At 45.9% G+C, this 27,599-nt stretch overlaps 1 protein-coding gene across 2 annotated transcripts in view; it reads left to right on the top strand.

Annotated features, from left to right (window-relative positions):
• Positions 1–27,599, top strand: part of LOC126998981 (uncharacterized) — a 154,875-nt gene that overhangs the window by 119,167 nt on the left and 8,109 nt on the right. For both annotated transcript variants that reach the window (XM_050861286.1, XM_050861285.1), the window contains one exon: positions 19,927–19,989. Coding sequence is in view for 1 of the 2 variants with exons in the window: in XM_050861285.1 (XP_050717242.1) it covers positions 19,927–19,989 (63 nt within the window). In the remaining variant the exon portion in view is untranslated. The remainder of the gene's footprint in view (positions 1–19,926; positions 19,990–27,599) is intronic.

The raw sequence follows: 27,599 nt of genomic DNA, 5'->3' as shown, positions 1-27,599 counted from the left end.
ATCCTTATCCGTCTCTCCCTTCTTGTCTTACTCCCCTCCCTCCCCACCACCCCCTCGTTCATCGTCCTCCAGTGATTATGTTCTCGTCATAGTCACTTGTAGGACATAATTCACCGTCCTCCGCCGCGCCGCCCTGCTCGAAGTGGCTCTATTGGCAGCCGCTGATCCATCGCGCGCACTTCAAGAGGACCGAGACGAGAGCCAACCCACCCGCCGCTGTTGAGGTTCCCGATAGCCTCATTTGGGCCCGTGAATTGATGTTTCGGCGCCTCTAATTTCCCGTTTCCATACCAGGCCGGGATACGAAGGTCTGGCTGGCTGAGTGGCTGGCTGCTGGTTCGGTCGGATGGTTGGTTGATTGGGTTGGTGTCTGCGGGTGTCTGTCCCTCGGCGGCGCTTAACGGAACCTGGTTTAGTCTCTGGACATGATTGCTGTTGTAACCTTTTTTTTTGTGGTTGTTGGTGGTGATGTGGAGGTGAGGCGAAATGAGGTGGGAGAGAGGCTTGTGTTGAGTGTGTGGTAGTTTGGGTATCTCTCTCTCTCTCTCTCTCTCTCTCTCTCTCTCTCTCTCTCTCTCTCTCTCTCTCTCTCTCTCTCTCTCTCTCTCTCTCTCTCTCTCTCTCTCTCTCTCACTTGTCTTTCTTTTATCTTTACTTTGCTTCATTTCCTTCCTATATTCCTTCTTTGTTTCACTACTACTACTACTACTACTACTACTACTACTACTATTACTACTGTTTTATATATATTTTTTTTCTCCGCGCCTTACCCCCGCTTCTTACTTTTTTTCTTCTTTTAACCCTCATGTTTCCCCCATCATCATTCTTCCTCCATCTCTATCTCCTTTCTCCTTTGCTCTCCTCAGTTTCCTTCCTCCGTATCTTCTTTTTGATCGAACCATTGTCTGTCTTTCCTTCCTCCTCCTTCCCTCTTACACCTTTCCTTTCCTTTCTCTTTCTCTCCTTGCTCTTCCTCCCCTCTTTCCATTTGTTCTCTCATCCTTCCCTTCTTTCCCGTATTTTCTCTCCTTCATTTTTCCTTCTCGGTCTGGACTTCTGTTTGTACCGTATCCAATTTTTGTCTTTTCTTCCTTTCGCCCTTCCTCTCATCCTTTCCTTTTCTTCTCCAGTGCCTTCTTTCCCTCCCTCCATTCTTCCTCTTGTTTTCTCCCTCTTACCCACCCTGTCATCCTTCTCCCTGTCTCTGCCTCCTCCCTTCCCTTCTTCTTTTCTTCCTCTCGCACTCCTTATCTCCCACCTTTCTCCTTATTTTTTTCCTCCCTTTTCCTCTCCTTGCCTTCTCTCCTTCTCTCCCTCCCTTATCCTCCTCCTCTCCCCTCATCTTTCCTCTCCTTCTCTCCCTCCTTTCCTTCCCTCCCTCCCTTATCCTCCTCCTCTCCTCCTTCTCTCCCTCCTTCCCTTCCTCCCTTATCCTCCTCTCCCCACATCTTTCCTCTCCTTCTCTCTCTCGTTTCCTTCCCTCCCTCCCTGATCCTCCTCCTCTCCTTCTCTCCCTCCTTTCCTTCCCTCCAATATCCTCCTCCTCTCCCCTCATCTTTCCTTCTCTCTCTCCTTTCCTTCCCTCCCTCCCTGATCCTCCTCCTCTCCTTCTCTCCCTCCTTTCCTTCCCTCCATTATCCTCCTCCTCTCCCCTCATGTTTCCTCTCCTTCTCTCTCTCCCTTCCTTCCCTCCTTCCTTATCCTCCTCCTCTCCTTCTCTCCCTCCTTTCCTTCCCTCCCTCCCTTATCCTCCTCCTCTCCTTCTCTCCCTCCTTCCCTTCGTCCCTTATCCTCCTCCTCTCCCCACATATTTCCTCTCCTCTCCCTTCTTTCCTTACCTCCCTCCCTGATCTTCCTCCTCTCCTTCTCTCCCTCCTTTCCTTCCCTCCATTATCCTCCTCCTCTCCCCTCATCTTTCCTCTCCTTCTCTCTCTCCTTTCCTTCCCTCCCTCCCTTATCCTCCTCTCCTCTCCCTCGTTCCCTTCCCTCCCTCCCTTATCCTCCTCCTTTCCTTCTCTCCCTCGTTGCCTTCCCTCCCTCCCTTCCCTCCCTCCCTTATCCTCCTCCTCTCCTTCACTCCCTCGTTGCCTTCCCTCCCTCCCTTCCCTCCCTCCCTTATCCTCCTCCTCTCCTTCTCTCCCTCCTTCCCTTCCTCCCTTATCCTCCTCCTCCTCCCTCTCCCGGCCATGTCTGTTAACTCTCTCTCCCGCCTCTCACTTTACTTATCCGTCTGTTTGCTCCCGTATTGTTCCTTTCATCTGTCCGTCTTGTAGTTTGTCTGTCGATCATCTGCTTAAAGGCAAATCTCCTTACAGTCATGAACCCTTTGTCCCTCGTTACATTTACTCTCTCTCTCTCTCTCTCTCTCTCTCTCTCTCTCTCTCTCTCTCTCTCTCTCTCTCTCTCTCTCTCTCTCTCTCTCTCTCTCTCTCTCTCTCTCTCTCTCTCTCTCTCTCTCTCTTTATTCATTATTTTATCAGCTTTTCCCTCTATTACTGTCTCTTATCTGATATATTGTTTCTCTTTACTTAATTCTTCTCCTGCTCTCTCTTTCTTATAACGATTTACCTATTATCTAAGTTAGTTTTGCGGCCTATAAGCTTTTTTTCCATAATCTTTCCCTATTTCTTTTATATACTTAATCTATCACTCCTTTTTATCATAACGTTTCTCTTGCTCTCGTGCTCTTTCTAATCCCCACGTTAATTTTGAAGCCTAATCTTTTCCCAACCTTCCTCTGTTTTTTTTTTTCATATTCTTGATTTTTTACATACTTCTCTTTTTTTATAACTCGTCTCTTGTTTTGTTCTCTCCTAGTTTTGCGGCATAATTTTTTGATAATTTTCTTAGCCTTTCCCTCTGTACCTTTCATGTTACTTATTAATGTGTCACTTCTCTTTACTATAACTTGTCCCCTAATCTCCTGCCCTCCTTGATAACAATTCATGTCTTATCTGCGTTAGTTTTGCGGGCTAATAGTTTATCTAGGCCTCGTATTCTTCCTCGTGCTCACCGCGTCACCCCCTGTATCTTATCCGTGCATCGCCCTGCCTCCCCGCCCTGCCCTGCCATCTTCTTATATCTCATCTCCCTCACACGCCGCCATCCGCCTTACACAGATCCTTACACGTCCCCCGCGCCCCTCGCATTGCTCCCCCTCGCACGCATCGCCTACCCTTCACCTTCCCTTCATTTAAAGCTCCCAGTTTAATCCTCTGACCCTCCTTCCCTCTCTCCCTCTCCCTCTCTCTTCTCTCTCTCTCTCTCCTCCCTTCCTTATGCCAAGTGATCTTCCTTCTACCTTTAATCTCCCGTCTTACTCCCTTCCTCCTCCCTCTTCACCCTCTTCTTCCCCATTGGCCTATTCCTACTTATTCTTCTCTCCTCATTCCTTTTTCCCTTTGCTTTCACCCCTTTCCTTTCTCATGCCATTGGACTTCCTTCACCTATTGTTCCCTTTCCCTTATTTGCTTCTTTTTTCCTTCTATTCATTACCCCCTTCCCTCCTCTACCTATTTCCTCAGCTTTCTACTCCATCCACCTCGTCTCTTATTTCTCTATTCTTCCCTTCCTTCCCCTACCTCACTCAGCGCCAGGTCCATCCAGGAGGAAATTCTTACTCTTTCTCGCTGGACAATACGGGAGAGACAACCCCTGGAGGCGCACTGTATAAACTCCCGTGTGTTGACTCGCGGACCTGAGGCGGCGGGGGGGAGGCAGGCCGAGTTCGGTGGAATTTGGGGTAATTGATTCCGCCGTAGCGATCTGGTGGGAGATTTTCAGAGGAACCGACGCCGCGTAAACACTAGACTGGCTCAGCGGCACCGGGAGGACGAGGAGAGAGGAGGGGCGGGAGGAGAGGCTGCCTGGGTACAAGGACGAGGAGGCGGGCAGGAGGGGAGGTAGGCGGGCGGGGCTGTGTTGTCTGGGCGGGTTGATAGGGGGCATTATACAGTGAGGGAGGATGCTGGCGGATAAGATCTAGTCGGTGGGGATGTTTCGGTGGACAAGTAAGGGATGTTAGATAGATTAGATAAGGACGTTACCGTTGATAAAGAGGCGGTGTTTTGCGCCGAGGGAGCAGCCAATAACATGATGGCTCGTTGTTGTGGGTCTCGAACGAGTGTGTCACATCGGCGGGACAGGAATATTGAGGGGGGAGCAAAGTGGTTCGTCGAGTCGCGTCGGAATAACAAATCGAACGAACCAATACTAATGAGGCTTCGAGATAGAAACGCCACCCAGGGCATCATCATATCACACCATGCCCCCCCCTTCTCCCTCCCTCAGGCATATGTAGCAACTTGATGGGCATAATTTATCGGTGGAGATCTTCGTGTAAGCTCCAGATGCGCCGCAGAAAACGAAGAAAAAAAGTAGAAAGTGGTAGAATAGGGCGGAGCAGGGGTTCAGAGAGAGAGAGGCGCCGTTGACTATGGCCAGAGTGATTGTGTTACCTGGAGCGAGTAGTAATTAGCAGGTTAAGAATGTTGATCATGTGTGGCCGCGCAGAACCGTGTGTTGTGGAGCGGCTGCCTCGCCTCCCCGGCCCTCCTTGGCGACTGTCAGGGAGGAGAGACGCGGAGAATGGGAGGAAGAATGAAGGATGAACGGAGAGTTAAGCCATGACAGGGGAAGACATGGGAGGGAGGTGCTTAGTGAAATGAGAGACTGGCTTTTTCGGGGCACTAAAGAAGGAAGACAGGGGACGGAAGAAGACTGGAAAACGAAGACAGAAAAGCGAGGTAGACAGGGGACGAAATAAGACTGAGATAGGAAGAGAACAAGGGAAGAAAGACTTAGTGAAATGACAGTTCGGGTTTTTCTGGGTACTAAGGAAGGAAGACAAAATCGAAAAAGACATAAGCGAGCAAGACGGGACGAAAGAGGACTGGAGAACGAAGAAAAAAAGGCGAGGAAGACAGGGGACGAAATACGACTGAGAAACGAAGAAGACATGGGAAGGAAAGACTTAGTGAAATGACAGTTCGGCTTTTTTTGAGAATAAGGGAGAGAGGGAGAGAGGAAGACACGAAAACAGACAGAAGACAGATTAGGGAAACACTATGAGTAACGAGGGGAATGAAATGAGAGTCTGGCTTCTTTTGGAAATGTAATGCAAGAGAGAAAACGAAGAATGGGAACAAAAATGAAGAATAAACGTAAAATTAACCCATGACAGGAAAAGGCGGGGAAAAGAAACCCTATACCAAAAAAAAAAAAAATGACGAAAAAGGGAAGGAAAAAAAATGATAAACGAGGAACCAGACAAGGATGGGATATAATTTGTAAATCGAAGAGAGGAAAAAAAAAAACGAAGAACCAGACAGGGAAGAGAAATAATTCGTAAATGGAGGAAGAAATAAAAGAACTAAAAACAGGCAAGACGCGAGCAGCAAAAGAAGAAGGAGGAGGAGGAGGAGGAGATGAGGAGCCTAAAGAGGAGGTGATGATGCCTGTGAAATGAGGCAGGTGGAATAAGGTAAGACAGGCAATTAGGGGGAGGTTACCTAGGCCGGGAGACGAGGCGAGCCTGGACAGGTGTGCGGTGACAAGAGGCGGAGGCGAGGCGAGGCGAGGAGTGAGTTGAGGGCTTTGGAGGCTGGGTGATGCTGAGAGGCGATGAAGGGAAGAAGAGGAAGAGAGGAGAGAGTAGGAATAGAGTAGATAAAATAGGAAGAGGGGGATAGATTAGGATCATAAAAGGAAAATAGGAGGAGAGGGAACAGAATAGGATGATAAGAAAACAGAGTAAAAGATGGAGAGGAAGGAGAAAAAGTGACTTGGTAAAGAAGGATAGAAAGAAAAGATAAACGGATGGGAAGAAGTGGAATAGGACGATAGAAGGAAAAGGTAAGAGGGAGAAGAGTGAAGGGAATGGGGTCTGGGAATTGGATAAAAGGAAGAGAATAAGAAAAAGAAAAGGCAAGACGAAAAGAAGGAAGAAGAGGAGACAGGTAAGAAAGGATAAAGAAGAAAGAAGATAATGTGAAGGTAGTTTAGGCTATCTAGGGTGGGGGTAGGGTGTGAGGGGGGGATGGGGCGAGGCGAGGCAGGACCACTGGGCAGGACAGGAGCGGCCGTGTGGTGGGTCGGTGGCATAGACAGTGAGACAGTCATTAATTTTGGGCACAGTGAGGGCCCACACCTGCCCCTCACCTACCTAGACCTCCTCCCTTCGCCTCCATCTCTCCTCCCCCTCCACCTTGTTTTTTTTCCTGTCCAGCCTCCACAAAACCCTATCGAAACCCCGGTCTACCCCTCCTCTTCTTTTTTCTCTCCTCTCTCCTCTTCTCGTTTCTTCTCCATCTGCTAACCTACCTACCTCCTACCTCCTCCGCTCATTTTTTTTTTTTTTTCTCCTATTCCTCAAGTCCTCTACCTTTTGCTTCTATCATTTATTTTCCTCGCTTTTCATCTTGTTTTCTGTCCCTGTACTTGTCTTTCTTTGCCTTCCTCTCGTCCTTCTCTTTTTCTTTCTACCCATCTAGTTATCTCACCTTTCTCAGCCTCTTATTTCTATCACTCAGGTACGTTACTTCTTCTCTGTTGCTTCTACCATTTATTTCCCTCGCCTTTCATCTCGTTCTCTGTCCACTTATCTTTCTTTGCCTTCCTCTCGTCCTTCTCTTTTTCTTTCTACCCATATAGTTATCCCACCTTCTTTTTCCACTTCCTTTTATTTCTATCACTCATTTTCGTTACGTCTTCTATCTTGTATCTCATTTTGCCCCCCTCCTCTTCCTTCCTCATCTCTCGTGTTCAGCTTATTCATCCTTCTACCTTTTCTTCAATCCTTTACGTCCTCTAGTCAATTCATTCCTTCTCTACCTCATTCCTCTCACCTCCACGTCTGTCTCTCCACGCCAATAGGGTTTTTTGTCTCCACACCTCCTCCACCCACCTTTTCATTCCCTCATTCCTTCGTCTTCCTCTTCATGTAGGGTCCTCCTCCTCCTCCTCTTCTTCCTCCTCCTCCTTCTTCTCATTCACTTCCACGTAAAGAAGACCTCATTTGGTATGTCATTATGTGTGTGTGTGTGTGTGTGTGTGTGTGTGTGTGTGTGAGAGAGAGAGAGAGAGAGAGAGAGAGAGAGAAGCGCCTGGGGGCAGTACTATTGTTGCTGGGCCTACTACCATAGCCACCGCGGCGACCACCCTCATTATTGACGGTCATCATCGTCATCACCATCATCATCATCATTATCGTAATTGCCACCTTCCGCATACCCTTCCTCCTCGCTCCCTCCCTTCTTCCCTCCTCTGTCCCCTCAACTTTAAACTATTGAGGGGAAAAGAAAGAAAGGGGAACCTTTATAATATCTTACTATTTTCACTGTTATCATCTTCATCATCTTAGAGGGAAAGGGAAAAATATGTAAAATTCTTGTTCTTTTCTTTTTTCTTCGTCGTCATGTTCTTGTTATTATTCCTCATCTTATCTTCTTCTTTTCCTTCTTCTTCTTCTTCTTCTTCTTCTTCTGCCTTCCCCTCTCATTCTTTATCATCATCATAATCATCATCATCTCGCTAAATCCACCGTCATTTTTCTCCTCATTCTCATGCTCTTTACCTCCTCCTCCTTCTCCTCCTCCTCCCGAAGCACTTGATCACCCGGTGGCCGCTGCGTCAATTAATTAGTCAGTCCGCCAGCCAGTCATAAGGCCGGGGAGGCAGCCAGTGGTCGCCTCCGTCGCCGCGCGGATATTTCAGTAATTTATGGAATTAATCACCATTGAGTTAATTATCCAGTTTGTCAGTCAGTCACTACCTCGCCAAGTCAGTTCGTCCGTCCGTCTGTCTGTCTGGGAGGCTGACCGCTGGAGGAATGCTTAAGTGTGTGTGTGTGTGGGGGGGGGGGGGGGTGGGTAGTGTCCGTGGGTGTGTGGGGGTGTGTGTGTGTGTGTAGGTGGGTGGTTGGATAAGTGGGAAGGAAAAAGGAGAGGAGTGGGTAGTGAGAGAGAGAGAGAGAGAGAGAGAGAGAGAGAGAGAGAGAGAGTTATCGAAATTATGCAACATTCTCTATAATTACTGTGAAACGCGGAGTCCTGAGGGTGGTGGGTCTCTCTCTCTCTCTCTCTCTCTCTCTCTCTCTCTCTCTCTCTCTCTCTGCCCTCCCCCCCCCCCACACACACAACAGCAACAACAATAACAACACCATCACCATCACCTTCCCCCATTGTTACAACCATTACCATTACCTCCATAGTAAGGGAAGTTAATGGATCGTGGGTGGACGTGGCGGGTGTGGGTGAAAGGGGGGGAGGAGGGAAGAAGGAAAGAATGTTGAGGAAAATGGCAGGGTAGCAGCAGCAGTAGTAAGCAGGGTAGGTAGGGGAGGGGAGGTTAGGATGGTAAGGGGAGGGGTAGGGTAGTTTGAGTCTCTCCTACTTAGCCTCCTTTCCTTTTCCTTCCCTGTCAGCTGTGATCTTTCTTTCCTTCTTTTCAATTTTCCTCGCTTCCTCTGCTTTTCTTCCCCTCCTTTTTTACTCTTTCGCTTTCCTTCCCCTCTTCCTTCCCCTCCTTTCCTCCTTTTTTTCCCTTTACTTCTTTTCCCTCTTTACTTTCCCTTGCTTTTGTATTTCCTCCCCTCCTTTTTTCTTCGTTTTTCTTTCCTTTCCTTCCCCTCCCTTTTCTCTTCCCTTTTCTTTCTTTCCACTTCTTTTTCCTTTTTCCATTTCCTTCCTTTCCTATTCCCTTTATTTAGTCTTCCTCTTCCTTCCTTTCCCTGCTCTCCTTTCTTTTCGTTCTTCCTCTACCATCCATGCATGCCCTTCCCTCCCTCTCCTTCCCTCCCCTTCCCTTCCCTTCCATGCCCTTCTCCCACACACAAAAGACGGGTCCCTGGGCATCAAAGAGACAATAGGCTACGTAACTAATGACTGATGGAAGCCTCCGTGCCCCTCCTCCAGCTGCCTATCCTCCTCCTCCTCCTCCTCCTCCTCCTCTTCGTGTCATCCCCCTCAACTCCCATCCATTAGCTCTTCCCTGTCTGACCTCTCCTTCCTCTCCGTCACCCTTATTTCCTTCCTCCTCTCGTCAGCGCCATCACCTTCCGTCTCGTTTTCATTATCATCTGGTTCTCGTTTCTGGTTCTGGTTACTTTCTTTTGCTGGTTCTGTGTCTTTCGTGTTCTTAAGTTAACCACGTGTCTTCTGTGTCTTATATTCTTTGGGTCAAACTGCCAATATTTTTCTATTTTTCTTTTCACTTCATGTTTTGTATTTTCTCTTTCTCATATGACACGTTTTTCCATACTTGATTCTTGACTTAGTTCTCATTTCTACTTTTACTAATATTCCTTTTGTTTGTGTTTCTCCTAGTTCTCATTTCTGCTTTTACTTCTATTCCTTTTGTTTGTGTTTCCCCTCGTTCCCTTTTCTTAGCCTAACACTTCTTCCTGTGTCACCGTTTTCTTCTCCCTTCTTTCCTTCCTTTTCCCGTTACGATTATATTTTTTTCTTTGTTACCTCAGCCAACCACTTCTTTCCGTATCACCATTGTTCCCTTCCTTCCTGTCTCCCGTTTCTCGCTACCATTTTACTGTTATTTTTCTGTTGCTTTTCTTATTTATCCTGTGTTCTGTCCTATGCACCTGGAGTTTTTTTTTGTGTGTGTGTTTCTTGTCTTACTTGTTTTCATTTTAATATTAATTTGCTGTTGGCTTACCTATCTTAACACCCTGTCATTTACACAGACTCTTTCCTCCTCCCTTTTTTTTTTATCTTTCTCACCCTCCCAACCACCTCCACACACGTCTAAGATCTCCAGCCTCCTCACTCCTTCCTCTCCATGTTTCCCTTTTTCTCTTTTCTTCTCTTAGCTTTCCTATCTCAACGCCTGTCAATTAATAAACCTTTCTCCTCCTCCTCCTCCTCCCACGCGCTACTAAAAGCTTCATCCTACTACTATTTTTTCTTGTTCTCAGTGAAGGAAAAAAAAAAAAACAGTTGTATGTGTCGCCGGCCGCCTCGCTTCCCTGCCGGTTTTAATTATGGGTTGGGGGACGAATTAACTTTTTGCCGTCCCCATATTCTCGGTTTATTGATTCAAGGTCTTATCGTGTTTTTGTCCCCTCCGTCCATCATAAGTGGCCACCATTATCACCATCACCGCCACCAACCACCACCACCACCACCACCACGAGGCCATCCATCATCACCATAACCAACACCATCAACGGGGCTAGGATCATTACCACCATCACCACTGCTACTTCTGGTGCTTCTACTACTACTACTACTACTTCTACTACACCACAGCTACTTTATTACGTCTACCAACATCACCACCACCACAACCACGACCCCTCACCACCACCACCACCACCACCACCACCACAACCACGACCCCTCACCACCACCACCACCACCACCACCACCACCGGCACCATTATTAGCACTATTAACATTAGCAAATATCTTACCACGAATCTAGAGTGTTGCCGTCACCGAAACACACGAGAGACCTTCACCTTCCGTGTCGGCCTCACCCACACGCACACTGTGGCGGAGGGAATGCAAAACAATCTCTCACACACTCTTAGTACAAAATAGAAGAAAACAGTGACACAGGAAGAAGTATTAGGCTAAGAAAAGGGAACGAGGGGATAAACAAGCTAAAGGAATATAAGTAAAAGTAGAAATGAGAACAAGTCAAGATTCAAGTATGAAAAAACGTGTTATATGAGAAAGAGAATATGTATTTGCCTCTGCTACTTCTTTCTTCTCCATTCCGTCTTGTGAAACTAACCTAACCTGACTTCAACTAAACTTATCTAACCCTCTGACATACACAATGCAATAAGTTCGCTTCTTCATTCCTTCACTTTGCTATTTTTATTTGCAGCTTCATTCCTCCTGTTTCTACTTTACGATGTTCCATTACTAACTTAGCTAAATTAACTTGACCTAAACTTATCTTATCTAACCCTGAGACATGCAGCTTGCAATAGGTTTCTCCATTTTATGTATCTTCTCATGTATCTTATGTATATTAGCTGCTCTATCCTCCTCCTTTCTGCTTCACGATATTACATTGCTGAATAACCTAAACTAACTTGACCCAACATCATCGAACACAGACACACTCGCTACAATAAGTATCTCCTTCATTCCATTTATCTTTCATGTGTATTTCCTGTTCTATCGTTCTCCTTTCTGCTTTAAGATATTTCATTGCTAAATTACCTGAACTAACTTGACCTAACCATATCTTATCAAAGCCTCAGACACACACGGTACAATAAATTTCTCCTTCTTATGTATCTTCTTATGTGTCTTATGTATATTTGCAGTTTCAGTCTCCTCCTATATGCTTTACGACGTTCCATTGCTAAATTATCTAAACTAACTTGACTTAACCTTATCTTATCGGACCCTCAGACACGCGCTTGATGCAATAGATTTTCTTCTCCATCCAATCTCTTTCTCATGTTATTTGCTGCTCTATCGTCCGTGTTTCTGCTTCACTATATGCCATTGCTAAATTACCTAAACTAACTTGACCCAACCTTAACTTATCGAGTCCTCAGACTCACGCATGATGGAGTAACCTTTCTTCTTCACCCAATCTCCTTCTCATGTGTATTTGCTTCTCTACCGTATGTCTTTCTGCCTCACTAGGCTATATGCCATTGCTAAATTACCTAAACTAACTTGACCAAACCTTAATTTATCGAGCCCTCAGACCTGCGCATGATACAGTAAACTTTCTTCTCCATCCAATCTCCTTCTCATGTTATTTCCTTCTCTATCGTCCGTCTTTCTGCTTCACTATATGCCATTGCTAAATTACCTAAAGTAACTTGACCCAACCTTAACTTATCGAGCCCTCAGACCCACGCATGATACAGTAAACTTTCTCCTCCATCCAATCTCTTTTTCATGTTATTTGCTTCTCTATCGTCCGTCTTTCTGCTTCACTATATGCCATTGCTAAATTACCTAAACTAACTTGACCAAACCTTAATTTATCAAGCCCTCAGACGCACGCATGTTTCAGTAAACTTTCTTCTTCATCCAATCTCTTTCTCATGTTATTTGTTTCTCTACCGTCTGTCTTTCAGCTTCACTATATGCCATTGCTAAATTACCTAAACTAACTTGACCCAACCTTAACTTATCGAGCCCTCAGACCCACGGATGATGGAATAACCTTTCTTCTTCACCCAATCTCCATCTCATATGTATTTTTGCTCCTCTATCGTCCCTCTTTCTGCTTCACTATATATGCCTTTGCTAAATTACCTAAACTAACGACCCAACCTTATCCTATCGAGCCCTCAGACCCACGCATGATGGAATAACCTTTCTTCTTCCAATCTCCCTCTCATGTGTATTTGCTGCTTCATCCTCTCCCTTTTCAACTTTACGACGATTGCAATAATAACCTAACTTCGCCCCTCGTCGTGTCCATGTATATATTTCTTGCCTCACTGCTTCCCGCCCCTCTCTCTTTATATTTCCCGTTTATAGCTCTGCGCTCACAGTCACGGCGTTAAAGTTTTGCTACGATTGGAAGTATCATTTGCAGTTTTGTAGTTCGTCTCGTGTTTACCCGGTTTTTGCTCTCGTCTAAGATTGTTATGGTGGAGTTTATTGTCGGTATTTGCGTAAGTTATTAGGAGAAGAGGAAACGAGTCAGTGTATCTTGGTCTCTCTTCTGAAGTGGGACGCGTATCACTCACTACCTTACCTCTACCTACCTCCTTCTCCCCCTCCTCTCTGCAATGACGTCCTTTTTTTATTCTTTTTTTTTCTATTTTCTACCTTACTCTGCTTTTCCCTGCGTACTCTACCTTACTTATCCTACTCCCCCTGCCCCTGTCTACTATACCCTGCTCTCCCTGCCGTTACCTTTCCTTACCTTACTCTGCTCTTACTTGTTCATTCTCACCTTACATTGCCATTCCTTACCTTTACCTGTCCTACTCTACCTGACTTTGTATTTCCCTGTTCTTCTGTACGTTACTCTGCTCTCCTCCCCCTCCCTCCTTCCCCAACTGACACACACACACACACACACACACACACACACACACACACACACACACACACACACACACACACACACACACAGAGCTTCTGAATGGAGACTCCCACGCTAAACGGAACCTAATCTCACGACAGACGGAATCTAATCCCTCTGCTGTCACCTATCCCGTGTTTTTGTCGCCCCCGGGATAAAGGCGGACACGGAGGGCGCTCTGTATCCGTCACCCTCCAGCCCCTTCATCTCCTGGGTCGGTAACTGAGCTCCCCTGTGGCCCCCGAGGATGACTAACTGGATGACTGGTTGGTTGGTTGATTCTGGTGTCCGTTTGCGTGTGTGAGAGAGAAGAAAGAAAGAAGAAATAGAAGCAAAGAAAAGAAGAAAGAATAAAAGAAAGGAGGAGAAAGTTTGGTAGGAAGAGAGAAAGTAAGAGACGGAAAATGTAAGGAGGAAGTTGAAAAATAATGGAGAGAGAGAGAGAGAGAGAGAGAGAGAGAGAGAGAGAGAGAGAGAGAGAAAATAAAGCGAAGAGAAAGGAAGAGAGAGAAGGAAGAATGAGAAAGAGAGAAAATAATTGAGAAGAAGAAGAAGAAGAAGAAAGAAAGAGAGGAGAAAAGAAATGTTTATACGTGTCTGGAGAAAGAGGAGAATGATTACGGCGATATTTCAGCGACGAAGAAATGAAATCCTGAGCGCGACAGAGCGTCAAGCCCGCCTGAATAGGACAACCATTTGGCCGAGAATTAATGGTCCGTGCTGCCTCCCTCCCCCTCTTACGTGCCCTTCCCCACCCTCACCTGCCCCCCTTTGCACCCCCTCCTCCTCTGGTCCTTTTCAGCCGCTTCGCTCAATAGGTTTATGAATTTCTGAGGGATTATATAATTTTGGTTCGGTACCCCCCCCCCCCCCCCGGCTGCTGCTCAGAGGAAATTTCAATGCGACATAAAGTAGAAATCCTTGATGTCTTTCGTGGGTGAGGGATGGAGGTTAAGATGGTGGTGATGGTAGTTATGGCTGTGGTGGTGATGGTGATGTGAGGGGATGGTGGAAAGTCGCAGTGAGTGGTCTAAGCGGTGAGGATGATGGGGGGACTTGAATAAAGGTAGGAATGATGTGATGATTTTGAGAAGTGATAATAAGAAAATAAAAAAAAAGAATAGAAAAATGTTGATAATGGTAAATAACAATAATAATAATAATAATAATAATAATAATAATAATAACAATAACAATAATGTGTATGGTTGTAATAGTGATGGTGATAGTTGTGATGATAATAAAGGTTGTAGTAGCGATAATAACCGTGATGATGGTGTTCTTGATGTTCTTTCGCTGATGATGATGGTGATGATGATAGTGATGACGGTGGCGGTGATGATGGTGAGGCAGCTGTTCTGAGGCGTTAATGATAATGAAGACGGCGGTGGAGGAAAAGAAAGTAATTAGTCGCCGCCATTCCTGCGAACACCTGGCGGGGAGGAGACACGGACGCGCCTGCCCCGCCCTCCTCAGCGCCTCACCTGCTAATGAGAGTGTGAAGGTGAAGGCGAAGGTGACGGCAGTGACCTTTCCTTCTCTCTTCGATCTTTGATATTATTATTATTATTATTATTATTATTATTATTATTATTATTATTATTATTATTATTATTATTATTATATTATAGGTGTTATTGTTATTGCTGTTATTATTAGGTATTGTTATTTACTATCACAAGCAATATTTTTTTCCCTTTTCGTTTTCTTTTTTCTCCTTTTTATTTTTGTCGTCTTCGTCTTCTTCTTCTTCTTCTTCTTCTTCTTCTTCTTCTTCTTCTTTAACTTGCCTATGTCTTTTATTCTGTATGCCTCCAATTCGTTCTTTCCTTGTTTTTTCCTTCTTTATTCAGCTTGTTTACAAATCTTCATCCCTCCACCCCCTTTCTTCTCTCTCCTCCTCCACCTGTACTGGCACCTCCTATTCCTCCTCCTCTTCCTTCACCACCTCTTCCACTATTATCACCCCCTCCTCCTCCTTGCTTGCCTCTCGCCTCCTCCTCCTCCTCCTTGTTGCTTGCCTCCCTCCAATCTCCACCTCTCCTGCCTTTCCTCCTCTAATTATTACATTGTTTTACAGGATCCATCTGCCTCCATCTCGCCCCTCGTCACGCCTCCCTTTGTTATCCTCAGCTGCATCCTCCTCTGCCTCTTCTTCGCCCCCGCTTCCCTTCACCCGCTCACTTGTTCCCCTTATCAGTCTTCTCTCTCTCTCTCTCTCTCTCTCTCTCTCTCTCTCTCTCTCTCTCTCTCTCTCTCTCTCTCTCTCTCTCTCTCTCTCTCTCTCTCTCTCTCTCTCTCTCTCTTATTAGATTTTCTCCTTTTTCCTTTATTTCTTTCTCCCTTTCCCATTCTGTATTGTCATTACCCTTCCCTCCTTCCTTTTTCCTCCTTCTCTCTTCTTCATTTTTTTTTCTTTCCACTATCCTTTCATTTCCTTTTTCCTTTTTTATCAGCCTTCCTTTCTTCCCTCCCTTTTCTCATTTTCATTCCTCTTTTCTTCCTGCATCCTTCCTTTTTTCTTGCTGTATAGTACTTCTCTTTCTTTCCCTGTTAGACTTCCTTTTTCGCCTTTTCTATTGCTTTCTCCTTCCATTCCACTATCTCCCCCTTCCTCTTTTTTTTTTCCTTTTCCTCCTCCAACTCCTCCTGCTCCTCCCCTCCACCTCCCCTCCGTCCAGCCCTCGTGGCGGCCTCAGTGATTGGCCAAACACCACCCTCAGCTTATTTCCATGTTTTTGTAAACTTTGGAATGGCCCAAGTCAACACTTAATGGTTTACCGTGAACACACACACACACACACACACACACACACACACACACACACACACACACACACACACACACACACACACACACACGTACATCCGCAGCGCAGTTTTATCATGATTTCTTGTTTTGTTTTCATAAGGGAATTTCAAGAAGCAGATTTTTTTTCATTTTCTTCTACGAACTGTATTGACAACTGTGTGTGTGTGTGTGTGTGTGTGAGAGAGAGAGAGAGAGAGAGAGAGAGAGAGAGAGAGATCATTTTCTTCTACGAACTGTATTGCTGTGTGTGTGTGTGTTGTGTGTGTGTGTAGAGAGAGGCCATGGACTCAGGCAATGGCAGGTGAGGCGAGGTGAGAGGGGCGGCAGCGGCGAGGTGGAGGCGACAGAGGAGGTCCTTAAGGGCAGCCAGTCGGTCCTCGGTGTAGTGGTCGCCGCCCTTGTGCCCCTCGACGCCCTCCTCCACCTCGAGAGCTGCTCAAAGAAACGCGATATTTTGTCAAGTCTCTCGAAGCACTTATGTTTTCTTTTTTTCTTTTAGTGTGTGTGAAGGGGGTGCAGGTTGAGGTGTGTGTGTTTTTTACTTTCTTTATAATGCATTTGTTTTTTTTGTGTGTGATTTTTCGTTTGATTTTGTGGGGTGTTTTGGATGCTTATCTTTACTTCATAGTACGATTGTTTTTCTTCGGTAATTTCTTTTGTTTTTCTTTTTTAAGGCTTTTGTTTTATTTCCTACTAAAAAATCTGTGTTCTTGTAATGTACTTTCCATGTTCCTTTTACTATATCTTGCAGTTTTGTACGTTACACACACACACACACACACACACACACACACACACACACACACACACACACACACACACACACACACACACACACACACACACAAAGCATTCCCCATTGTGACTCCTCCTCTGCTTATCCTCTCCATGTATGTATATATTGAGGGCGGGACGGGGAAGGAAGGGAAGGGAAGAGAAAGGAGGACAGGACGAGACGGGACGGGAAGGCAGGAAGGTCGTGGGTCGGACCGTGCTTGGCGGGATGGCTGGTCACACCGCACACACAAACACACTCACTCACTCACTCTCCCTGGTCACCCCGCGGCCCGCACACACACACACACACACACACACACACACACACACACACACACACACACACACACACACTCACTCACTCACTCACTCTCCCTCGGTCAACACTGCGGGCTGAGACTCATCAAACACACGCGGCCGCCTCGGTTTGGCCAGCGAATGGAGTTTCTTGCCTCGTCCTGTTGACTTGTTATTGTTGGCTGTGTCTCGCGGTTAGGGGCCCTGCGCTTGGCATGGCTTGACTCGACTTGACGGAAGGAAGGCACACTTATACAATGTCTTCCCCTCACCGCCCCCCCCCCCCCCCATCCTCACACGCATATATAAATTATTAAACACGGCAACTATTTTATACACTCCTGCTGAAGAAAAATATTGCCCATGAAGCTCGCGTAACCCGCCGTCGTGTACTGAATTTATCAAGTCTTTGTTTTGGGTGAGTGTCGGAGTTGGTAGAAGCTGAGAAATGCGTGTGTGGTGGTGCGGCGTGGAGGAATTCTTGGTCTAAGCTTTTGAGAGTGTGTGTAAGTTTGAAGGGAAAGTATTATTCTCTATCGCCGCGGGTTCTCATAAATGTTTTCCATGGCCATAGTGAAAGATTTGTCAAGTTCTCATGATGTGCTTTTCACGTCTGTTGTATAGGAGCAGTAAGTAGCTTTTTTTTTTTCTTTCATTATTGTTTTTTTTTTTTAACGCCCTTGCACTGTTTCCTTTTTTTTTTAACTCCCTTGCACTGTTTCCTCTGCTGTAAAAAAAAAAGTTTAAAAAAAAATAGAAGCCTTGTTAGAGTATCGCTAGTCAGGAAACCACCCATGATAATCCCCATAATACGAAAGCCTTTTTAAGTAAATGCATTTGATTAAGCGCTGGAATGTGTGTGAATAGGACAGCCTTTTCATACACGTGTCCTTATGCTAATTTTTTTTTTAATGTATATTGGCCACGATGAGAACATAAAACAATATAAGAATTTTTAAAGGTACAGGAAAATGGAAAGTTAGGTCTGGATTTGATACGTTGAGTGTGTTTTTCTACTTTCTTATATTCACATTATATGAAGCAGAAAATATTGACAGGCATATTTAACCGCAAACCAAAACGAAACATACAGAAAAAAAAAAGACACACACACACACACACACACACACACACACACACACACACATTAACACCAGTAACACTCACGGGCTCGGGGTGTCAGTCATTGCAGAGTCAACACGCCGCAACGCATTTCTTTTCCCGTCTAATATTACCTTTGTTTGTGTGTCAGCATTAGACAGGGTCACACAGGTCTTGCAGGGAGGGAGGGGGGGAGGAGGAGGGATGGTGTGTGGTGAAGTGTGTGGTGGTGGGGGGGGGGGGGGGGGGGGGTGGGGGGGGGGGGGGGGGGGGGTGGGGGGTGGTGGGGGGTGTGTGTGTGGTGTGTGTGTGATGAGGTGAGAGATGACCCTGACTGACAGTGGGATGGGGGACGAGGTGGCTAGGAGGGAGAAGGAGGGTGGAGGGGGAAGAGGAGTGTAGTGAAGAAGATATGGAAGGGAGAGATTGGAAGAACGTTGAGAAGGACACGAACAGGAGGAGGATTCTGGTGGGAATCAGAATGGAAGAGAAGGAGGAGGAAACGAGTGGATATCAGAGAGGAAGAGTAGGAGAGCATAGGAGGAAAGGAGGAGAGAGAAGAGGATAAGGAAAAATCGAAAGAGGAATGGTAGGAGGAGAGGCTGAAAGTAAAGAAAGGATATAGCAGAATTGAATTTGAAGGAAAACGAGAAGAGAGAAGAGGATAATGAAGACTAGGAAGAACTGGAGGAGAGAGAAGATGATGATAAGGAAAAGTAGAAAGAGGAATGGTAGGAGGAGAGGCTGAAAGGAAAAAAGGATATAGCAGAATTGAATTTGAAGGAAAACGAGAAGAGAGAAGAGGATAATGAAGACTAGGAAGAACTGGGGAGGCTACGAAGGAAATAAAGGTATAGAGTAGGATTTGGAGGCAAAGGATATTAGAGAAGATGAAGAGGAAGCTGTCGTGTTGTGATGGTCGTGGAGGTGGACTTAGACGTCAGTATAAAATGAATCTTGATATTGTTGTCCTTCCTATATTTTCCGCCTGTCTCGTGTACATGTTTATATCACTCCTCTCACTCCTTTTTCGTGGAGGTTGGTAATAAGGTAATGTTTGTCCGCTCTTTCCCTTAAGGAGTCGCGCATTCTTCCTCCTCTTTCAGCAAACACTCGCCTCTACTTTTTTTTTTGCGTGTTTCCTAATCTGCAGTGTGGCTGTCTTTTTTTTCTGTGTGTTTGTAGCGCCTTTGTTGTTGTCGTTGTTTTTTTTCTCCCATGTTAAAATGCATTGTTTCTTTTATACGTGTAACATCCGTGTATAATTTCGGTTCAGCCTGGAATGTTTAGTTATGCTGTTCTTCCTTTTTTCATTTGTTCACTTTGTTTATAACGCGCCTTTGTTTTCTCTTGGACAAACTTGACCTCTACGTTCTGGTGATTCTTGATTATATATATATTTTTTTACACATGACAAACTAATTCTTGCTTTCATGGAGTGTTTATTTATATTTTCTTTCTAGAGTGAGGTTTTCTGTGTTTAAGATTCCTTGTGTACTAACGTTTTCTTCTTTTTTTCTTTTTTCCATTGCACGTGACATGAACTAATTCTTGCTTCCGTGTAGTGATCATATTTTTTTCTCTCGAGATTTAAGTTTTCTGTGTGTTTAGATTCCTTGTGTTTAACGTTTTCTTCTTTTTTTTCTCTTTTTCATTGCACGTGACAGATGAACTAATTCTTGCTTCCGTGTAGTGATCATATTTTTTTCTCTCGAGATTTAAGTTTTCTGTGTGCTTAGATTCCTTATGTTCTAACGTTTTCTTCTTTTCTTTCTATTTTTTTTCCATTGCACGTGACATGAACTAATTCTTGCTTCCGTGTAGTGATCATATTTTTTTCTCTCGAGATTTAAGTTTTCTGTGTGTTTAAATTCCTTGTCGTGTAGTAATGTTCGGTTCTTTTGTTGCAGTTTTTGGGCGACGAAGTGACACAACACGAGAGCGCCTGCCACCACGACACGCATTGTTACCAGGTGAGTTGTGACCCCTTAATAAGACCACCTTTCCTGTTTATTGTTCGCCTCATTCACTTCTTTTGAACCTTTTTTTTTTTTGCTTTTTTTTTCTACCGCCAGGACTCTTCTTTCACTTCCGTTGACATTGTTGAGCTCAATCACCCTTTCATTGTTTTTCTCTCATGCTATTCTTGTCTTATATGGACATTTTTTTCACTCCCTCTCGTCTCCTTTTCACTCTGATTGCCTTTTTAACTTTTTACTTTATTCCTCCCATTTTTTGCACCTTTTTGGATACTTATTCCATCATATTCTCTAGTTTACATATTCCCGTACACTTTCTTTACTCTTTCTCGCTTTCCATGACCTTAGTTCTCATTTTCTTCCCTTTCAACTCTTGACGTTTCTCTTTTTAAATTTTCGTACATTGTCTTCTTTTTTTTCTCTTTTCATTACGCTTTAGATATCATTTTGTTCCTTCGCGTCCCTCCTCGTGTCCCGCCAGCATAGATAGATCCGGCTTGTCGTTGGGTTCAGGGGCGGGTGAGGCTCTTCCCCAGACTCACTGTTAGGGCAAGGTACTGTGTCGTAGAAGAGACTGGTTTCGGTGGGGAGGCAGCGTCGCGGCGAAACGATTTTTGCGGCACGAGAACCCGCGACGAATTGATTCCGTGTTGGACCAGTGACTCTCGACCATCGGGTGTGTGTTTCAACCGTCCGTACAGAGCCGGAGTAATTTCGTTTTGATCCAGTTTTTTTCATTACGTCATTCCATTGTTATTTTCCATACGTATATCTGCAGCATGGCTTGTTCGCTGTATTCTTCGGTTAACCCCAGGGCAGGTTATCTAGTAAGTGGGTAGCCTTCTTTTGTCTGTATTATCATGGTTCCTCCCTCCCTACGACCTATCAACAGGGAAGTATCAAGTGAACTCACCAACCTTAATTGATAATCCTGTGTTCATATTCTTTTAGTCGTTGTAAGAGTAGCAATTTGAGGACATTATACTCCCACTGGCTGTATAAGATGATACTGTAAAAAATAATAATAGCATAAAGAAAATATCCTTTGACAAATTTGAATGCCTCTAATACCAGGCTAATTCTATTGGCTCAAAAAAAAATCTCTTGTTCAATTTGTTATAATAGAATAAACGTATACATTTCAAGCTATACAAACAGAGCCGTGTTTATGTAAGGTCTATTCAGTCATCCTGAAATATTCACCTTTGTACCACTCATGCTGGAAGGTTACTATGGATGAATGTTGGAAATGTCTTTGCCTGTAGGACAGCATCTCACATCCACGTCAGTCTCAACGCATCAAATATTCCATCATTGTGAAGCTCAACATCATGCTTCCTCTCGACCAGCCATCGCCCTCTCTGATCCATCCGTTCACTGTCAGAAAAGCGTCTCTCTTCTCTTTCTCTTCTCTGGCGTCACCTTCCCCCTCCAGCGACATTGTCTTCCTTGTGCCACATATATACTGGTGGGACCTCTCTCTACCCCTTCCCTTTTTATCTACTGGTGTTCAGCTTCTCCCTTCCGTCACCCTCACCCTCCGGCAACAAAGCGTCCGTCTGGTGCTGCATTGATATCTTTGTGGGTCCCGGGCGCTGCTTTTGACTCGCCATCACCTCCCTCGTCTATTCCTTCCCCGTGTACAGTTGTCTCGCTTCATTCCCGGCGTCACCTTCTCCCTCTCCCTCCCTCCGGCAACACAAGTCTTTTTCCTGGTCCTGCATAGATCGTGGTAGGGCCGCCTTTCAGCCCTTTCAGCTTTGTAAAACTTGCGGTGGGAAGGGGCGGCAAGGAAAGGGACGGCGGTAGTGGTGGTGGAGAGGATCCTCGTCTCTGTTAGCCGATGAAAGTTTGCGATGCTCACTTGTTACGGCCACAAAGCCTGACTAACGAGGGTGTGGATTCTTCTGTCGATGCTATCTCCGTCTGGCGCTATAGGAGCCACAATATATGAAAATGAACGTGTTGTTTTGGCGTGTCCGTTTCATCCGTTTATAACTGTTATCGGAGCCGTCACGCGGCGAGGCTTCACAGAGACTGGAGGATTGATCGTCCGTGTGGCGGGGACTTGTGAATTTATTAACACGCGGACACGACTGAGAGAGAGAGAGAGAGAGAGAGAGAGAGTGTGTGTGTGTGTGTGTGTGTCATTTCTACTACTCACTACTAATAATAATAATAACAATTTCCGAAAATCATCATCACCACTAACACCACCATCATCACTACCATTATTATTTTATCATCATCATCATCATTATTGTTACTATCATTATTATATTGGTGTTTTCTTCTGCTGTTACCACTACTACTACTGATAATAATAATACCTCCGAAATCATCACCACTAACATCCCCATCATCACTGCCACCACCACCCCCGTTATTATTATCAATTTTTATTATCATTGTTGTTGTTGTTCTGAGGCCGAGGAGGCGCCCCGTAATCGCTGTTTGTGCGCCGCGTATCGTGGGGGCAGCGGCGGCGGGGACAGTATCGGCCCATCTCGACGCCGGGACACAGGCCCTCAGAACCTGCCTTTTCATCCCGGTGTGAGAAGGTCATTAGAGAGCCTCACCTAGATAGCGTCCCCCCCTCCTGTCTCTCTGTTCTCCCCCCCCCTGTCTCTCTCTCTCTCTCTCTCTCTCTCTCTCTCTCTCTCTCTCTCTCTCTCTCTCTCTCTCTCTCTCTCTCTCTCTCTCTCTCTCTCTCTTGGCCATTTTTGCTCTTATTGTAGTGGAATGTGCGACCATATTATATAGAGGAAGACTGTAAGCTAGTACGTAAGTTGTTGTTTTTGTTTTGCTGTTGTGGCGGTTGTTGTGGTTTTGGTGGTTCCGTGAAGATGTCCCCAGGAAAGGATTTATTTTTCTGCCTTTTGTAGGGATTGTATGGATATGGGAAACGATGATAAGGAGAGGTGAGGGGCACATGTTATTATAAGCCTATAATATAAGGAGTTCAAGTTTGCGTTTTCTAAGTTCTTCACAGATTGTATAAATAACTAGGTGGTTCGTGTAATGTAGGCTGAAGATGAAGATAAAGGATTTTATTCAACATTGCCAGATTGTCATACTCAGCCGCTTATATTTCCCGACTTCCTACCCCAAAACTGTCTTCTGGGCTCCAATAACGAAACTCATTTATAGTTATCGTTAAAAGAGTTAGATCGTGATGTATTTTGGCAATAGTTAGGCGTCAGAAACCGGTAAATACTATGCTCTGAGTACGGTAATCTGGAAACGGTGGTCATATACGACATTTCGGCGCCCAAGAACACATATTTGACAAGGTATCGTAGGAGTTGCGGTCATTTCCAGGAGTAGTTTTATGACCCTGGTGGTAGTTTGATGCTTCTTCTGTACCATGAACCTAAAAAAACACTCACTAGAACCCAACTGAATCCCTCTTAGACCTTTGAAGCGAAAGTGTCTTATAATACCGACCAAAGTTAGATTTATTTAAGGGGGGGTTGGCTTGGTTTATGTATTTATTTTATTTATTTACTTATTTATTTTTTGCGCGACTTGTATGGTCCGTAAACATGAGGATAAGAAGATGAGGAAGACAAGACGTATTTTTCCATGATTGTCTTTTTCTTCAGGAGTGGTCTTCATCCTTCTCAACCTTCTCCACCTATTCAGATATTTTGTTTATTTGTTTATTGTTTGCACGAGTTGTATGGTCCGTATAAATGAAGATAAAAAGATGAGGAGGACAAGAAATGAGGAAAACAAGACACCTTTTTCCATGGTTGTCTTTTTCTTCAGGTGTGCTCTTCATCCTTCTCCACCTGTGTTACCTTCTTGTGCTAATCCTATAACTTTTTTCTCTTTTTTTTTTTCTTTCCTTTTTTCCTTTCTTTCACGTCTTAAATTCCTCCTCCTCCGCCTCCCTCCTCGTCTTTCTCGCGTCATGATTGGCAGCACTTTGTCTCCTTTCTTTTTTTTTTTTCCTCCTAAGCAGCTGGGACTGACTGACTGACACACAATCTCTCTCTCTCTCTCTCTCTCTCTCTCTCTCTCTCTCTCTCTCTCTCTCTCTCTCTCTCTCTCTCTCTCTCTCTCTCTCTCTCTCTCTCTCTCTCTCTCTCTCTCTCTCTCTCTCTCTCTCTCTCTCTCTCTCTCTCTCTCTCTCGAGAGAGAGAGAGAGAGAGAGAGAGAGAGAGAGAGAGAGCATCACACACACACACACACACACACCAGGAGCACCACCGCCACGTAAGCCTTGCCTCTGCCCAGCCCGAGACAGCCCACAAAGAGAGCCAGACTGTGATAGGGAGCCCGTGAAATTCAGCCTTTGTGCCCCTCTCCTCTTTTTTTCCTCCTTTTTTTTCCTCCGCCTCCTCCTCGTCTTGGTGGTGGTGGGGGAGGGTGGAGGGGGAAGGTATAGAAGGAGGAGCGGTTATCGGAAGGGCAACAAGAGGCAGAGGGGGGGTGGGGTTGAGGGTGTAGATGGTTGGGGAGGGATGTGTGGTTGTAGGTGGTGGTGGTGGTGGAGTTGTGTTGGGGGTCGTGGGAGGCGTGTATTGCCTTGAGTTTGGGGGGAAGGAAGAGTTAGGACTTATTGATTTGTATTTCTTTTTATTTTATCTGTGGTTTTCTTTTCTGCTTTTTTGTTCTTCATCTTGTTCTTGTTCTTCTTCTTTTTCTTCTTCTTTTTCTTCTTCTTCTTCTTCTTTGAGGGTTGTCAGGCCATGGTGAAATTCTTTGTAGTAGTTTCGATGATAATGGTGACAAAAACAACAAGAACTACTACTACTACTACTACTACTACTACTACTACTACTACTACTACTACTACTACTACCACAACAACAACAACAACAATAACAACAGAAGCACCAAAACTTATCTTAACTAGTTCCCATTTTCCTTCAACTCCCTTTCACCTCTCCCCACATTCCTTTCTTACCCAGTCTTACCTCCCCTTCTACAGTCTATTTTTTGTTCTCCTCCCCCTCCCCCCTCTTCCTCTCCTCCTCCTCCTCCTCCTCCTCCTCCTCCTCTACAGTGACACGAGTTATTGGTTTTCATTAACCTGCCGAGCTGTCCTCACCCCCCCCCCCCACCGCCCCCCGGCCTTACTAATTAATGTGTAGTGACGCTAATCACCCCCTCCAGTCGCCCCTCTTGTCAACCCCTTCCATCACTCACTCCCCCCTCCCTTATCCCCCCTCCCCTCCCCTCCCCTCCCACTCCCCCCAGTCACCTCCGTTGTGTTGTCTTCCTCCAGTCTTGTCATCGCTCTCCGTCAGTTCCTTCTTCATCTTCACCTCTTCCTCCTCCTCCTCCTGCTTCCTCCTCATCTCACCACAACCTTTCCTATCATCCACCCCATCGCCCTCATCCTTTTTTTCTTCTCTTTCCATCCTCTTTCACATCTTCCCCGTCACTCCCTCCTTCATCTTCACCTCATCCTTCCCTCATCTCCCTCTCCTCTTCACCCCTCCCTCCCTCTCCCCTTCTCCCTCAGTTATCCTCCCCATACCCCCTCACCTTTTTTTCTTCTTCCCTTCTTCTGCCACCTCCGTTGTCATCCCCTTCCCCGTCACTCCCTTCATCTGCACCTCTTCTTTCCTTCATCTCCTTCTCCTTTTTACCTCTCTCTCTCCTCCTCCTCCGTTGTCTTCTTCCCGTCCTGTCATCGCTCTCCGTCACCACCATCTTCTCCTCCTCCTCCCCTTCCTCCCTCTCTCCCCTTCTCCTCCTCCTCCTATTCCTCCTTCTCTCCCCTTCCCAGACGCATCACAGCTCACGTCCGCCCCGTCAGCGCCCCTTCATACCGTATTGCAGATGCCTCTTCTTTCATCTTCTCTCATCGTGCCTCGCAGCATCCGAGTCTGGAGTTTGTCAGCGTTTATTGCAGCCCATCAATTTGATTCTATCTCGCAATGGGAGTGAGACAGAGAGAGAACGAGGAAGAGAGAGTGTGTGTGTGAGAGAGAGAGAGAGAGAGAGAGAGAGAGAGAGAGAGAGAGAGAGAGAGAATTAATAATAGGAAGGAAGATGGAAATAAAAAAAGGGGAAGGAAGTTAAAATAGGAAGAAAGAGACGGAAAGTTCATGAAGATAGGAGTTAAGTGGGGAGAGTGAGAGAGAAAGAATGAAAGAAAAATAATGGGATGGAGGAGGAAAGGAAGAAAATGAGAGTCCGAACGTGTATGAAGAATAAAAACAAAAATAATGGAGAGAGAGAGAGAGAGAGAGAGAGAGAGAGAGAGAGAGAGAGAGAGAGAGAGAGAGAGAGAGAGAGAGAGAGAGAGAGAGAGAGATTGTTACTTCGGGTCACACATTTTACGGATGCAAATAATGAAAATAAATGTCGGGCGCAAGTGTTGTGATGGGCCGCGTCTGATCCACGTAAGCACCGCCCTGCCAGCCCCGCCGCCTCCACGCTGGCATTCCTCAAGTAGCTCTCCATTGTTTTGTTCGAGAGTTTGGTTACGAGGGCGACGCGGACCCGAGACGAGGAACGAACCGAGACTAACGCGCCTGAACCGAGAGCAATCAAGGGAAGAATTTGTGTAAAATTAGTAATGATTATTTTTATGTTTGATACGAGAGGGCACGCAAATATTACCCGTCATTCAGCCTCCTCCCCGACTCCGCCTCCGCCTGCCCTGATGGACCGAGCCTCTGAGGGAGCGTTTTTGCTGCCCCGCGCGCGTCCCTCGCTCGGGAACATATTTAGATAAGGTCAGCTTTTGGAGGTCAAGAGATTCCCTGACCGCCGCGGTAATTGAATATATTGTTTTGATAATTAACGCTCCAGTCTGACCTATTGTATGCTCTCAATGTTATCAATTCTTGTTTAAGCGTTACTCGAAGGTGGGTGGGAGAGAGGACGGGATGGGGAGGCGGGGAGGCGGCGGCGGTGTGGGAGAGGCGGGCGGCGGGCGGAACTAATGAGGCAGATGCTCGGAGACAACTGGAGCCGCTACTGGACGTGGCCGCCCCCCACGTGCCCCTCAGCCCCCACCCCGCGTCTGCCCCCGCCGACAGCAAGATATAATTGATATGAAATGAAGGGAAAAATATGTCTGATGATCATTGCAAAACTGGTAAATAATTGGCGCCTTTGTTGTGCCGCGCTATCGAATGCGCATCGGCCGGCGCAGCTGACACTGGCCTTGACTCGGGCGGGATGGGCTTGGCGGTGTGCTGAGTGTTGTTCCTCCGCCACGCAGCCCGCGGACCACCGGCGTCACCGCTTGTTTCACTGTTACATTGAAATCTCAGCCCCGCATAGCTTGGTACAAGACTTGGGACTCACATCCTTGTTCTGCCTCCAGCCGGCGAGTACTACGCTGTTCACGGCGCCGACCTTCACCCTCACCCGCGAGTGTCCGGCTGTGTATTGGCGATTGTTGTTTTCGTATTCCGCTATCGGCCTGAAATGTAAACAAGGGAGGCAGTACGCGCTCCACATACGTGGGCCACATATTTCACCTGTTTAAACACACAATGTCTGCCTTATAAGGGGGCCGCGGACCCTGCCGCCTCGCCGCGGCGGGCCAAGTAGCTCCTGGCCGCCCACTCCCCCGGCCACTTGTTGTAAATTTCATGTCGTGGACTATAATTTATTGTAAACCGCTAAAATTT

The sequence above is a fragment of the Eriocheir sinensis genome, chromosome 15 (assembly GCF_024679095.1).
Source record: "Eriocheir sinensis breed Jianghai 21 chromosome 15, ASM2467909v1, whole genome shotgun sequence".
Taxonomy (NCBI): domain Eukaryota; kingdom Metazoa; phylum Arthropoda; class Malacostraca; order Decapoda; family Varunidae; genus Eriocheir; species Eriocheir sinensis.
Note: the sequence above shows the minus strand (reverse complement) of the source record. Positions and strands in the feature narration are given on the sequence as shown.